The following is a 16399-nucleotide window of genomic DNA, read 5'->3' on the forward strand; positions in this document are numbered from 1 at the left end:
TTTTTTATTTATTAATATTTTTTTATTTTCCATTTTAAATTTAGATAAGAAACAAGGTTGCTTCACAAGTCAGTACGAGGTCCCTCTCCCTTTCCCTCCCCTCCTCCCGTGCCCTCCCCCCATCCCCCCCGTTATCCCCTCATTCCCCCAGGGAGGGTGAGGCCCTCCATGGGGGTGTCCATAGTCTGTCATTTCATATAGGGCAGGGCCTAGACCCTTCCCCAAGAGTTCAGGGTGAGAGTGCACCTCACATTGTTCTATGGGAGTCCAGAGACCGTGTGTATACTTGGGATGGGTGCTGATCTGCTGTCCAAGGCTCAATAGATTACCTAGGCCTCCTCACTGACCCCCAGATTCAGGGGGTCTTGATCAGTCCCATGCTGGATTCCCAGGCTGATGCCTGGGATTCAAGAGTTAACCTTTGTCTGGTCAGCTGTTTCTGGGGGTTCAACCAGCCCAGTCTTAATCCCTTTGATCATCAGTCCTCCCTCTCTGATACTGGCTTTCTTGAGTTCAGCTCAGTACTTAACCAGCCAGTAAATGAAGTTTCTGTTTCCCAGACTCACTGGCCATAGGATTGTAGGCTGGCACTCCCCAGATCTATGTCTAAAATCCATATATGAGAGAGTATATCCCATGTTTCTCTTTTTGTGACTGGGTTACCTCACTCAAGATGGTTTCTTCTAGTGTCATCCATTTGCCTGCGAATCTCATGATTCCATTATTTTTTTCTGCTGAATAGTACTCCATTGTGTAGATGTACCACATTTTCTCTATCCACTCTTCGGGTGAGGGACATCTAGGTTGCTTCCAAGTTCTGGCTATTACAAATAAAGCTGCTGTGAACATAGTGGAACAGACATCTTTGTTATATGAATGGGCATCTTTTGGATATATGCCTAAGAGTGCAGTTGCTGGGTCTTGTGGTAGGTTTATTCCCATTTTTCTGAGGAATCTCCATACTGCTTTCCAAAGTGGCTGAACCAGTTGGCACTCCCACCAGCAATGGAGGAGTGTCCCCCTTTCACCACATCCTCTCCAGCATAAATTGTCATTGGTGTTTTTGATTTTATCCATTCTGACAGGAGTGAGATGGTATCTCAGAGTTGCTTTGATTTGCTTTTCCCGGATGGCTAAGGATGTTGAGCATTTTCTCAAGTGCCTCTCAGCCATTTTAGACTCCTCTATTGAAAACTCTCTATTTAGTTCTGCAGCCCACTGCTTAATTGGGTCCTTTGCTGTTTTGGAGACTTGCTTCTTGAGTTCTTTGTAAATTTTGGAGATCAACCCTCTGTCAGATGTGGGATTAGTGAATATTTTTCCCATTCTGTGGGCTGCCTTTTTGTCTTGCTGACTGTGTCCTTTGCCTTACAGAAGCTTCTCAGTTTCAGTAGGTCCCATTTATTAATTGTTGATCTCACTGTCTGTGCTACTGGTGTTATGTTCAGGAAGCTGTCTCCTGTACCAATTCGTTCAAGGGTACCACCCACTTTCTCTTCTAAGAGGTTCAGTGTGGCTGGATTTATGTTGAGGTCTTTGATCCATTTGGACTTAAGTTTTGTGCATGGCGATAAACATGGATCAATCTGCATTCTTCTACATGCCAGCCTCCAATTATGCCAGCACCATTTGTTGAAGATGCTTTCTTTATTCCATTGTATATTTTTAGCTTCTTTGTCAAAGATCAGATGTTCGTACGTGTGTGGGTTAATACCCGGAGTTTCAATTCGATTCCATTGGTCTGCCTGTCTATTTTTGTGCCAATACCAAGCTGTTTTCAGGACTATAGCTCTATAATAGAGCTTGAGGTCAGGGATAGTGATGCCTCCGGATTTTAATGGGGATTGCATTGAATCTGTAGATTGCTTATGGCAGGATTGCCATTTTTACTACATTGATCCTACCTATCCAAGAGCATGGGAGATCTTTCCATTTTCTGAGGGCTTCTTTAATTTCTTTCTTTAAAGATTCAAAGTTCTTACGATACAGGTCTTTCACTTGTTTGGTTAGCGTTACCCCAAGGTATTTTATGTTGTTTGTGGCAATTGTAAAGGGTGATGTTTCTCTGATTTCTCTTTCAGCCCTTTTATCATCTGTATATAGTAGGGCTACTGACTTTCTTGAGTTGATCTTGTAACCTGCCACTTTGCTGAAGGTGTTAATCAGCTGTAAGAGTTCCCTGGTAGAGTTCTTTGGGTCATTGATGTAAACTATCATATCGTCTGCACACAGTGAAAGTTTGACTTCTTCCTTCCCAATTTGTATCCCCTTTATCCCCCTTTGTTGTCGTATGGCAATAGCTAGAACTTCAAGTACCATATTGAAAAGGTATGGAAAGAGTGGACAGCCTTGTTTTGTTCCTGATTTTAGAGGTATTGCGTTGAGTTTCTGTCCATTTAGTTTGATGTTGGCTGTTGGTTTACTGTATATGGCTTTTATTATGTTTAAGTATGTCCCTGTTATCCCAGATCTCTCCAAGACCTTTATCATGAAGGGGTGTTGGATTTTGTCAAAGGCTTTTTCAGCATCTAGTGAGATGATCATGTGATTTTGTTTTTCAGCTTGTTTATATGGTGGATTACGTTGATGGATTTTGGTATGTTGAACCATCCCTGCATCCCTGGGATGAAACCTACTTGATCGTGGTGAATGATTGTTTTGATGTGTTCTTGGATCCGATTTGCCAGTATTTTATTGAGTATTTTTGCATCAATGTTCATGAGGGATATTGGTCTGAAGTTCTCTTTCTTAGTTGTGTCTTTGTGTGGCTTGGGGATCAAGGTTATTGAAGCCTCATAGAAAGAGTTTGGCAAAGACCCTTCTGCTTCTATTGTGTGGAACACTTTGAGAAGAATTGGTATAAGCTGTTCTTTGAATTTGTGGTAGAATTCTGCACTGAGGCCATCTGGACCTGGACTTTTTTTGGTTGGGAGACTTTTGATGACAGCTTCTATTTCCATAGGGGTTATAGGTCTATTTAAATTGCTTATCTGTTCTTGATTTAGTTTTGGCAAATGATAGCTGTCCAGGAAGTCATCCATTTCCTTTAAATTTTCGAATTTTGTGGAGTACAGGTTTTCAAAGTATGACCTAATGATTCTCTGGATTTCCTCAGAGTCTGTTGTTATGTCCCCCTTTTCATTTCTGATTTTGTTAATTTGCGTGTTCACTCTCTGGTGTTTGGTAAGTTTGGACAAAGGTTTGTCTATCTTGTTGATTTTCTCAAAGAACCAACTCTTCGTTGCATTGATTCTTTGTATTGTTTTCCTGGTTTCTACTTTGTTGATTTCAGCCCTCAATTTGATTATTTCCTGGCGTCTACTCCTCCTGGGGGAGTTTGCTTCTTTGTGTTCTAGAGCTTTTAGCTGTGATGTTAATTCTCTGGTATAACTGTTTTCCTGTTTCTTCATGTGAGCACTTAGTGCTATGAACTTCCCCCCGTAGCACTGCTTTCAAAGTGTCCCATAGGTTTGGGTATGTTGTGTCTTCATTCTCATTGAATTCGAGGAAGTCTTTAATTTCTTTTTTTATTTCCTCTTTGACCCAGGGATGGTGCAGTTGAGCATTATTCAATTTCCATGAGTTTGTAGGTTTTCTGCAATTTGTGTTGTTGTTGAATTCTAATTTTAAGGCATGGTGGTCTGATAAGATGCATGGAGTTATTCTAATTTTTTTGTAGCTGCTGAGGTTTGATATGTTGCCAAGTATATGGTCGATTTTTGAGAAGGTTCCATGTGGTGGTGAGAAGAAGGTATATTCTTTTTTATGTGGATGAAATGTTCTATAGATATCTGTTAATCCCAGTTGGGTCATTACTTCTTCTTTTTTTTTTTTACGAAACACAATGAACCAAAATTATTTATTTGACAGTTGGCAGGTGTCCCATCCAAGAACTAATATATAAGTCATTATTTCTCTTTGTGATTCTCATCTTAGCATTAAAGTGACTCATGAAAGTATTGTTACACCCTGTGTAAAATACAAATTGAGGCAATCATCACCATGTTAATCATATTGGTAATTATTAACATTACATTTCAGTCACTTAAAATATCAATGCAAATGGCATACTACAATGTCAGTCTAGAATGTTAGTGTCATGATGGATCCAACTATGTCAGTATGGAATATCTGCTATCCCAGAATTTCATGTTTCTGGTAACCAGTTGAGACTCCTTTGCAAAGCATAGACTCAAATGTTCCACCTTGTTTCTCACAATGTACTTCAAGCTTCATGCATGCAATAATTTTAGTGTTTTGAAATGATTAAGTCTGGAAAATTTTTATGCTATTCAGCAACATCCTCATAGCCACTCTGATTGTGGCTCAGATAAATATTTCACTGTTTCTATTTTACTTCTGTAATATTTTAAGGAATGTACTTGTTTGTGAAGAATGGTCAGACAGCAAATATTTCTGCATATCTCATCCCTATTCCCCACTTGATATAGCCACAACTCTCTTCCAGTTTGATGAAGGCTGACATAGTTGTTCTATCTCCTATAAGGTATTGATGTTTCCTGTAGTAGATTGCATTGGAAGTCTGCACAACACACAACATCATGTCAAAGCCTGTAAGTGTTTGTTATTAGTCACTTCATTTCTCCTTATGGCTTATGGATTATTTTCTAAAAAGTTACCCTTATTGGTTCTCATTCTATAGTCTTTCTGGAAAATTAAAACGATTTCTTGAGGAAATTTTCTAGATTCTCAAGAAATTACTCTGTTCAATAAATAATTTTATTTTCAAAAATAATAATCCCCCTTTACTCTTCTATATAAAATGCACTGTATTTAGATAATAGAGCCATTTATTTCAGGTTTGAGAAATTTTTAAATTTCCTAATCTCTACCCATAATTATTTTGCTTTAGGAATTCCTACAAATCCCTGTACATTCACATATATATCAGTCTTTTTTTTCATTTTTTATTTTAATTTTAAATAGCTTGTTTTACATGTCAATCCCAGTTCCCTCTCCCTCCCCTCTTCCCGCACTCCCCTTCCCCCCTCCCTCCCATGCTATTGCCAAATCCTTCCACATAGGGGATATCTAGAGTCTGTCATTTTACTCTTGGTAGGGTCAAGGCACTCCCCTAAGAGTCCAGGCTGAGAGAGCATCTCTCTTTGTGCTATAGGCACATGAAGACAGTTTGTACACCAGGGATAGACACTGATCCACAGCTCAGGGCCCCATAGGTTGCCCAGGCCTTCTCACTGACACTCACATTTGGGGGGGTCCAGATCAGTCCTATGCTGGCCTCGCCACTGTCGGTCTGGGGTCCCAGAGCACTCCCCTGTTCAGATCAGCTGTCTCTGCTGGTTTTGCCAGCCCATTCTTTGCCAATTTGCTCATCACTCCTCTCTCTCTGTCACTGGGTTCCTTGGGTTCAGTTCAGAGATTAGTTGTGTGTTTGCCTCTGCTTCCATCAGTCACAGGATGAAGGCTCCCGGATGGGTATAGACATCAAGTTCATTATCAGGAATGGGCATTCGAGGTGGTCCCTCCACTATTGCTTAGCTTGCCAATTGATGTAATACCTTTGGATCACTCGAGGTCACTCTGGTGCCTGATCTGTCTTCGATCCTATGATTCCCTCTTCCCCCTATTCTACTCCCACCCCCTCAACTTCCTGTTCCCCCATGACCAACTCCCTTCCTCTTTACCCCCTCTATTCTTCCCGGGTCCCACTCCCCCCCCCGACCCCTCGCCGTGTTCCCCATCCATTCAGAGGATCTTGTCTCCATCCTCTTCTCTTGGGTACTATGCATATATGCATATCTTTTAGGTTCTTTCCTGTTTCCCAGATTCTCTATCTGTGGAAGTGCAGACTGGCACTATCCTGATCCATATCTAAAATCCATATATGAGCGAGTACATACCATGTTTGTCTTTTTGCGACTGGGTTACCTCACTCAGGATGGTTTCTTCCAGTGCTATCCATTTCCCTGCGAATTTCAAGATTCCATTGTTTTTTTCTGCTGAGTAATACTCCATTGTGTAAATGTACCACATTTTCTCTATCCACTCTTCAGTTGAGGGGCATCTAGGTTGCTTCCAGGTTCTGGCTATTACAAACAATGCTGCTATGAACATAGTGGAGCAGATGCCCTTGTTGTATGAACCTGCCTCATTTGGATAAATGCCTAAGAGTGGAATTGCTGGGTCTAGTGGTAGATTAATTCCCATTTTCCTGAGGAATCTCCATACTGATTTCCAAAGAGGCTGTATGAGTCGGCATTCCCACCAGCAGTGGAGGAGTGTTCCTCTCTCTCCACATCCTCTCCAGCATAAATTGTCTTCATTGTTTTTGATTCTAGCCATTCTGACAGGAGTAAGATGGTATCTCAGAGTTGTTTTGATTTGCATTTCCCTGATGGCTAAGGATGTTGAGCACTTTCTTAAGTGTCTCTTGGCCATTTTAGCCTCCTCTACTGAGAATTCTCTATTTAGCTCTGTACCCCACCTTTCAAGTGGATCCTTTGGTGTTTTGGAGACTTGTTTCTTGAGTTCTTTGTAAATTTTGGAGATTAGCCCTCTGTCAGATGTAGGGTTAGTGAATATCTTTTCCCATTCTGTGGCCTGCCTTTTTGTCTTTTTGACTGTGTCCTTTGCCTTACAGAAGCTTTTTAGTTTATATATATCAGTCTTAACACGCCTTTTCTAATCTTCAGTCTTTTATGTTTTTTTTCTTTTTTTTATTTTCCAGTTTAAATTTAGATAAGAAATGAGGTTGCTTCACAAGTCAATTCCAGGTCCCTCTCCCATTCCTTCCCCTCCTCCGGTGCCCTCCCCCCAACCCTCCCCGGCCCCTTTATCCCCTCATTCCCCCAGGGAGGGTGAGGCCCTCCATGGGGGTGTCCATAGTCTGTCATTTCATATAGGGCAGGGCCTAGACCCTTCCCCAAGAGTTCAGGGTGAGAGTGTACCTCACATTGTTCTATGAGAGTCCAAAGTCTGTGTGTAAACTTGGGATGGGTACTGATCTGCTGCCCAAGGCTCAATAGATTCCCTAGGCCTCCTCACTGACACCCAAATTCAGGGGGTGTTGATCAGTCCCATGCTGGATTCTTCTATACCTATTATTCTTAGGTTTGGTCTTTTCATGGTGTCCCATATTTCCTGGATCTTTTGTGTTAAGGATTTGTTGGATTTAAGGTTTTCTTTGGTTGATAAATCCATTTCTCCTAGTGTATCTTCAACACTTGAGATTCTCTCTTCCATCTCTTCTATTCTGTTGGTAATGCTTGTATTGGTAGTGCCTGACTGTTTGTCCAGCTTTTCTATTTTCTGCCTTTCCACAGATTGTGTTTTTTTTAATGTCTCTATTTCAGTTTTCAACCCTTGCAGTGTTTGCATTGCTTCTTGCAATTTTCTGTTTATCTTTTCGTCTGTTTGTTGCCTTTTATGAATTTTTTGGTTTGTTCTTTCTTCCATTTCTTGCATTTTTTGGTTTGCTTTTTGTTCCATTTCTTGCATTTTTTGCTTTGTTTCTTCTTCCATTTCCTGCCTTTTTTGGTTTGTTTCTTCTTCCATTTCTTGCATTTTTTGCTTTGTTTTTTCTAGCATTTCTTGCATTTTTTGCTTTGTTTCTTCTTCCATTTCCTGCCTTTTTTGGTTTGTTTTTTCTTCCAATTCTTGCATTTTTTGCTTCATTTCTTCTTCCATTTCCTGCCTTTTTTGGTTTGTTTTTTCTTCTAATTCTTGCATTTTTTGGTTTGTTTTTTCTTCCATTTCTTGCATTTTTTGGTTTGTTTTTTCTTCCATTTCTTTGAGGGATTTTCCTATATCCTTTTTAGGGCCTCTATCATTTTCATGAAAGTGCTTTGAAGGTCGTTCTCTTCTGCTTCGTTCGCATTGGAATGTTGGGGTCTTGCTGGTGTGGAGTCTCTAGAATCTGGCGGTGTCATATTTGTTTTTCTGTTGCTGACTGTGTTTTTGTATTGTCTCTTTCCCATCTCTTCTTCTAGTGGTTGCAGAAAGAGCCCCTTACTGGTCTGGGGACCAGAGTTCCCTTTTGGTGGGAGCTAGCAAGTCCAATAATCTGGTGGTTCTTCTATTCCTTGTCCAAATGCTGGTCCTGTGGGTGGAGAAGAAGAACAGGAATCTGGGGCGCTTAGCCTCCTACATGGTCCCCTGGACCCTATGCTGGGTCCTGTTGTACCTGATCCTGAACAGCTACTCCCCTGGTCTCCCTGCCTCCTCTGGTTTCCTGGTCTCATTGGTGGGAGAGAAGATCTGGAGTCTGGGGTGCTTGGCTCCCGCCGGGATTGGGAGCTCTGTGCAGTTCCCAGGCGATCTGCAGGCACTGGAACACAGGCCTGGAAGCCGGCCTGTTTACCTGATCTGCCAGAGGAACCACTGCTTCCCTGGAAGATTGCCATTTTTATTATGTTGATCCTACCAATCCAGGAGCATGGGAGATCTTTCAATTTTCTGGTATCCTCTTTGATTTCTTTCTTTAAAGACTCAAATTTCTTGATTTACAGGTCTTTCACTTCCTTGGTTAACATTATCCCCAGATTTTTGATGCTGTTTATGGCTATTGCAAAGGGTGATGTTTCTCTGATTTCTTTCTCAGTCACTTCATCATCTATATATAATAGGGCCACTGATTTTTTTGAGTTTACCTTGTATCCTGCCATTTTGCTGAAGGTTTTTATCAGCTCTAGGAGTTCCCTTGCAAAGTTTTTCGGGTCACTTATGTAAACTATCATATCATCTGCAAATAGTGAAAGCTTGACTTCTTTTCCTATTCGTATCCTCCTGATCTCCTTTTGTTGTCTTATTGCTGTAGCTAGAACTTCAAGTACAATATTGAAGAGATATGGAGAGAGTGGACAACTTTGTCTTGTTCCTGACTTTAGCAGAATTGCTTTGAGTTTCTGTTGATTTAGTTTGATGTTGGCTGTTGGTTTGGTGTATGTAGCTTTTATTATGTTAAGGTACATTCCTGTGATCCCAGATCTCTCCAAGACCTTTATCATGAAGGGGTATTGGATTTTGTCAAAGGCTTTTTCAGCATCTAGTGAGATGATGATGTGATTTTTGTTACTCAGCTAGTTAATATGGAAGATTACATAGGGGATTATTGTAAATTGAACCATCCCTGCATCCCTTGGATGAAACTACTTGATCATGGTGAATGATTGTTTTGATGTGTTCTTGGATCCGATTTGCCAGTATTTTATTGAGTATTTAGCATCAATGTTCATATTGGTCTGAAGTTCTCTTTCTTAGTTGTGTCTTTGTGTGTCTTGTGTATGAAAGTTATTGTAGACTGGTAGAAAGAGTTTGGCAAAGACCCTTCTGCATCTATTGCATGGAATACTTTGAGAAAAATTGGTATAAGCTGTTCTTTGAATTTCTGGTAGAATTTTGCTCTTAGGCCATATGGCCCTGGGATTTTTTTTGATTGGGAGACTTTTGATGACTGCTTCTATTTCCAGTCTATTTAAAATAGGTCTGTTTAAAATGCTTATCTGTTCTTGATTTGATTTTGGCAAGTGATATCTATCCAGAAAACTGTCCATTTCCTTTAGAGTTTCTAATTTTGTGGAGTAGCGGCTTTGTCTTGGCTGTTCATGTTTGCAATTTCGTGCTGGGATCATTTGGGTAATTCTTTGTATTGATCTCTGGTCTTCTCATTCTTGTGTGGCTGTTCCATTATAGCATTTCTGTGGCCTTTTTGGGATCTTAGGAGAGTGTCATGACTGTAGGTGGCCTTGTAGAGAGTGCTTCTTCAGCTCAGTGGGTGGAAGATTGGAATAGATGTGGCCTATGAGAAAAGGCTCACAGAGGCTTTAGGAAATTGCTAAGGGAATTCCGTCCACAATTACAGGTGGGGTCTCCATGGAGTTGGAGTAGTGATGGAATGAAAAGCAATGACAAGCAGGTAACAGTCAGGTATAATATAACCTGGAGATACATGAATGAAAGGGCAAGGAGACCCTGGGAACTTGCCAAAAGTTGGAGTCTATGGAAAAGGGGGCTGAGGTAGGAGGAGGGTCTCCTACAGTCAGACTGACACAGAGGCAGGAATGAATAGAATTGACTATAACAGAAAGTTGTGTGAAAATTCCCTTTCTGAGTCCCATTCCTAAAACCACTGAGTACCAAGGTAGCAAATCTGATTGTTTTGTCTGATTGATTTCTTCTACTCAAAAGTCTCTTCTTGAGGTTTATGGCTGAGATACTGAATTTTCCATTCCATCTTCATTTCAGTTTGAGTCTTCTTCCAAGGTTGCATCTCTCAGTGAATTCTTTGTGTAGTCCTAGATTACCATTATCTTTTATACCAGTCTTTTGTTGTGTGTTCTTGAGCGTCACTCAGGGGCTTGTTCATCTGATGCTTTTTCTCTTTAATGTCATTGAGATATATTTTGTGTCTTCTTTAATCTCCTTCAATTTTCCATTGCAGTATAAGATTGTTCTTTTAGATTCTGTTTCCTGGAATTCATCTAATTAATTCTCTCTTGCAAACATTTCTACCGTACTGGTAGGTTTTGAAGAGAAGATTCTGGCTTAGTCTTTCATAATGTTGGTACTTTTAAGATGAGATCTGGTCATGTGAACTACTTTGGTAGTTCTAAGTTGATATGCACACAGGCAGACATGCAGGGCCAGACAAAGGTAGGACAATGAATGTGAGACTGGAGCTATGTGTGGTTAGTTAGGGAGGGTTTGTGATAGAGGGGGGTCCGAGAGACTCACTCTGAGGAGAAAGATATGGAAGACATGGCTTGCTGGAGAGGTTCTGTATTTAATTTTCAGTTAATTATAGGAATTAAAATGCTTTCTTCTTGATTGCTTCTTTGTCTCAATAATAATTCAGTAATGTGTTTCATAGTTCCCATGAGACTATGGACATTTTATGCTTTCTATTGCTCTTCATATCCAGTATTATTTTCTTGTGGTTATATAAAATAAATGATGCTAACTTAATTTGTCTATGTTTGTTGAGACCAGTTTTTTTAGAGAATGTTCCATGGGCTATTAAGAAGAAAGTGTATTCATTACTGCATAACAAAATGTTCTCCTTGATTGTGTGTTAGGTCAATTTGATTTATGCTTTCATTTAACTCTAGTATTTCTCTGGTTATTTTTCTCGCAAAAAAAATCTGTTACTGGTGAAAGTAGGGCATTAAAGTAATCTGCTGCAATTATATTATGGTTAATCTATGCATTTACATCTAATAATATCATTTTTATTAAGTTGGGTGTGCCTGTGTTTAGTACATATGTCTTAAGAATTTCATACTTTGTCTTTCAATTATATGATGAACTGAATCATTTGAAAACATGGGCTAAAATTAACCTTCATTTCTTAAATTATTTATCTTTTTTTTGTTTTTAAGACAGGGTTTCTCTGGTTAATTCTGGCTGTCCTGGAACTCACTGTATAGACCAGGCTGGTTTCAAACTCACAAACATATGTCTGCCTCTGTCTCCTGAGTGCTAGGATTATTTTAAACAATATCTAATTTGATTTTATAATCAGCCATACAAAAGTATTAATTATAAAGGAATATATTGTTTCAAGAAAGTCAGTATCTATAATAGGATATTTCTTAGTTCTCATTCAGATATCCATTTTAAGGTGGAGACTTATAAGTTATCTTGTCTTCAGAAATGTCCAAGAAGCTTAGGGATGGAATCTTAATGTACTTTGGTCTCCACAGTACATTTCTGGTGATATTCCAGTCCTAATTTCTACTAGCATCTTTATGTAGATACTTATATATGTATATTGACTTATTCAACTCTTAGTCTCATATTATACAGCAGCACCCAAAGTTGAAGGACACAGACAAGACAAAGAATATCTGGGAAATGGGCTTTCAAAGCTGAGGTAATAAAAAGGAACAGAAAATACGTAATATTAAGAGCAGACAATAATATGGAAATTGACAGAAACAGTTGACCCAAACAAATGGGAGCTCACTGGCTCCAGATTGACAGTTGGAGAACCTGCATAACGCTGAACTGGGACCTCTCAATGTAGGTGATAACTGGAGAGCATGGGCAGTATATGAAGCCCCTAGCAGTGGAATTGGTATTTATCTCTAGTATATGAACTGGATTTTTGAAGGCCATTTCCCATGTTGGGATACCTTGTTCAGCATAGACACAAAGGGGAGGACCTTGGTTCTGCCTAAACTGATGTGACAGATTTTTATGATTCCCCATGTGAGGCCTTACACTCTCTCAAGAATGGATGGGGTTAGGGTAGGTAAGATGTGTGGGGCGTAAAGGGGTGGGAGTGAGAGGGACCTGGGGTTGATATGTAAAATAAATATAAAAAAGAACAAATTCAGAATCCTCATTAAATCAAATGTAAAAAGGAGGAATGTCAAGACATACCTAGAAATTTAAAGGAAAAAAAGACCTTTTTTTTTAAATATACAAATGTATTGGGGTTTAAAATCTTCCAGAAGGCACAGCACTAACTTATTTGTCTTTCCAAGAAAAAGACAGTTATATAACTGGTGCTGGTGAATTCTGGGCTATGCAATTTTTTCTCAGAGAAATACGCATTTATGAACCCTCACGTTAGATCTGAGAGTTGTAAAAGTACAGTCCAGTATCTAGTAGCAAACTGTAGAAAGATGCAAGAATATATGTAAGAGCTACAATATCACCATCACGCTATTGCAGACAGAGGGGAGCCGTGGCATCCAAAACTTATGCTACAAGAACAAGTATCAGGAGCACATGTTTACACAATTCACAAATTCTTTGGTAAATGAACTCTAACTTCTACTCATCTAGACAATCCCTCACTTACACTGCTAACTTCCTGAACACCTGACGCAACTCAGTTTAAGCAAGGTAATGGCTATAGAATCAATTCCAAATCCTAGCTTATTGTATTTGTGCTGTCTTCTGTTTTGCTTCATTATCTCAACTGAATATACAGCTCAGAGCACAAAATATTGCAACCTAAATATTTACTGAAATTGAGAGTATAAGTGTTTTGTGCTGATGATGATGATGAAAAGACTAACAGTTGGGACTCATGAGGCTTTCTTGGCTGCTTACACTAACCACTCCCCATTGTCCTTCAATGCCACACAGTACCTGACAATAGCTCTCAGCTGATGCAGATACACAAAGAAGCAGGAGAGGCAGCACAGCCTCCCACTTCTGCTTCTCTGAATGGTTTATGACATGACATGTATCACTGTGGGAGGAGTATCATAATCTTGCTGACAGAAATAAGCACCCACATCTTCAGCCCCCAGGCTGCTGATTGTGAGAGAATAGTGCGTCCCAGACCCACTGCCGCTGAACCTCGATGGGACTCCATCTTCCAAGCTGCTAGCACGATAGATGAGGAGCTTAGGAGCTTTCCCTGGTTTCTGCTGGTACCAGTTTAAATAATTACTAATGCCCTGACTGGCCTTGCAAGTGAGGCTGATTGTGTCTCCCAAAGATGCAGACAGGGAGGATGGAGTTTGTGTCATTTGGATGTCACATCTGCCACCTGAAATTAAAATCACAAAACACAGCCAATGCGTAAGCATATGGAAAGACAAATTACCTGATAAATTCAGTTCAGACTAATCACATTGGGCTAAACAAATGACGATTGCTGTGCCTCCTTACCTGGGAACCAGAGCAAAAGGAGCACTAGAAGCTGAGTGGGGAACCCCATTTCCATAGTGTGACCTTCTCAGAACTGACTACAGCAGACTGGACAGTCTTATGAAGAAGTCCTCAGGGCAGTGGGCTGTGCTCTGAACACATGCAAATCCCCATGGGCTATGCACAGCTGCAGGCCTAGCTCAGTTCAGGTATTCAACAAGAGATCAGGGTCCCCAAGTGTCTCAGGACAGACCAGTCATGAGCATATTTTGTAGAAAGAATGTGTGCTTCTCTGGGGAAAAAAGGAGTAAATGAATCTTGAGTCTTGAGAGATGCATATTATTTTGAATATACCTTGTTTCCTCACACTATTTTATTGGTACAGTTGTATCAGGATATGATCATTCATTATGGCACAATCTCAGATGTGCAAACAGATTCATAGACTCATTTGTTTTCTTGATACCTGTCAGTATTATGGATGACTAATTTTCCTTCTTTTAAAGGGAAAGTGGAAGAGTGGGTCAGAGGGAGCTCAGAGTATTCTCCTAAGAGGTATGATGAGTTTCTGCACATAAAAGTCCCCTAGGTGGGAGTTTCTCTGAGACTGGATCAGGTAGGTGTCAATGCAGTGTTGTTAGAACCTGATGACAGTCACTGGAAGTGTATTGGAGTATTACAGTTTTGTATATATAACTTAGAAAGATTATTGAATGGGAGGCGTAAGAACTGATAACAACTAGACATTGGTTTTAAGCTGGAAGATTGTACAAATACACAAGTTAAGAATTGAAAGTAAAAGTAATCAAATATTGATTTAAAAGACATTTATTTTTTCAGAAATTGATACGTGAGTAGAGCATTTATAACATTTTCACCCCAGTTCTTTCTGTTTCAACTCATCTTCTATGGCCCCAACTTCCTTCAATTAATGACCTCTTTTTTCAATTAATAGTGCACACACATACACACACACACAGCACACTACTGATTTCTCTTAGTGTTGTTCCTGCTTTTGTCAGTATCAGACAAAATGACTTGCTATTAGAGCACTCCATCCTTGCATCTAATTGTGACCCTCGTTTTTGCAGACAGAGGCAGAGAGACACTCTAGTTAAACCAGGTCACACCATAACCTCTCTAATCCTCTTTAGTCTCACCTTGAAGAATTCTACTGTTCGTATCTTCTCCTAGAGGGAATTCCACAATATGTAGTATATAGACAGGGCTGTAAGTTACAATCACTTCCAGTTTCATTGAGTTTTACTGGCAGGATGACTGCTGATGGTGAGAGTTGCTATAAGAACAATTTGGCTGGCATTCCTATCACTTTTCCTAATATATTTCCCCAATACCATTGTTATTATTAACCTGCAACATATTGAGGTTTCAAGAGACACATCTCTGCTCAGATTGCTGACCAGGGACACAATCTGAGCCTTTTAGAGGCTAAGGCAGGATAAACAGGAGTTTGCACCAAAGAATGCTAAATACTATATGCTACACAGGAACACAGTTAGAAACCATCTCAAATATACGTTTGTACACACACTTCTGTCTCCCATAGCATAGGGCTCCATTAGCGTGTTTTCATTTATATGATGTTAACAACTTAATTTCCTGTTCCTTAACACTGATTCTTTCCCTTCGTCAGTGCTCCTGTTTCTATCACTGTCAACTGCATGTGTTCCCAAACCACACAACAGAACTGAACTCTACAAATGCACAGATAGAAATATTAACATTGAAGGAGGGCATGGTCTGCCTGCTCTGTGTTCATGGCCATGTTCAATGATCACCAGAGGAATTCTGGAAGTTTTCCAATAGTCCAGGAAAGAACTGAGGACAATATAAACTGCACTTCATTGCTGCTTACACTTCTGCATGAATGCCCCAGATGTTTCAGTTACCCAACAGAGATGTTTAATTCTCTGGAGGAAATTATCTAAGTTTACATCATTTTGTTATCATCAAGGAGAGTGGTTATTTTCCATTTCTTTTAGAATTTATTTTGGATACTAATTCACACCTCTATGTCTCCCAATCAAACTTGAGAGCTACACTCAAAAGAGAATATTAGACACACAGCAAAGAATAACCAGCCTACAATTCTAGAGAAGCTAGAAAGCAAGGAGGACCCTAAGAGGGACATACATCAATGCCTGGAGAAGGGGAAAGAGGAAAGACCTCTTGAGCAAATTGGAAGCACTTGGGACAGAGGTAGGAGGAAAGGAGTGGAGGAGAACATAAGGGATCAGGAAGATTGAGGTGAGGGAAAAATACAGAAAAAGAGCAAGAAAAGAAATACCTTAATAGAAGGAGTCATTATAGGTTTAAAGAGAAATCTGACAGTAAGAATATATCCATGAATTCACAAGGATGAATCTAAGCAATGATGGAGAGGTACCTTAAATATTCTTCCGCGATAAGGAGATTGATGAATACTTTATATGTCATCCTAGAACCTTCATCCGGTAGCTGATGAGAGCAGAAGCAGACACCCACAGCTAAACACTGAGCTGAATTCCTGGAATCTAGGTGCAGAAAGGGAGGAATGATGAGCAAAGAGATCAAGACTAGACTGGAGAAAACCACAGAAACAGCTGACATGAACTAGGGGGACTTCATGAACCCCAGACTGATAGCTGAGAAACCAACATAGGACTGATCCAGAACACCTGAATGTAGGTGTCAGTTAGGAAGCCTGGGCAATCTATGAGGCCTCTGGCAGTGGATCAGTATTTATCCCTAGTATATGAAAGAACTTTGGGAGCCCATGCAATTTAGAGGTCAGATCTCTCAGACTAGACAC

At 40.0% G+C, this 16399-nt stretch overlaps 1 gene segment (V, D, J or C); it reads right to left on the minus strand.

Annotated features, from left to right (window-relative positions):
* Positions 1-13163: 13163 nt before the first annotated feature.
* Positions 13164-13764, minus strand: LOC121136546. The segment is given in 2 exon segments: positions 13164-13486; positions 13609-13764. Coding segments are annotated over 2 exon segments (378 nt in total).
* Between the last annotated feature and the right edge of the window lie 2635 nt (positions 13765-16399).

This window comes from Mesocricetus auratus, unplaced genomic scaffold (genome assembly GCF_017639785.1).
Source record: "Mesocricetus auratus isolate SY011 unplaced genomic scaffold, BCM_Maur_2.0 Super-Scaffold_100676, whole genome shotgun sequence".
Lineage (NCBI taxonomy): Eukaryota > Metazoa > Chordata > Mammalia > Rodentia > Cricetidae > Mesocricetus > Mesocricetus auratus.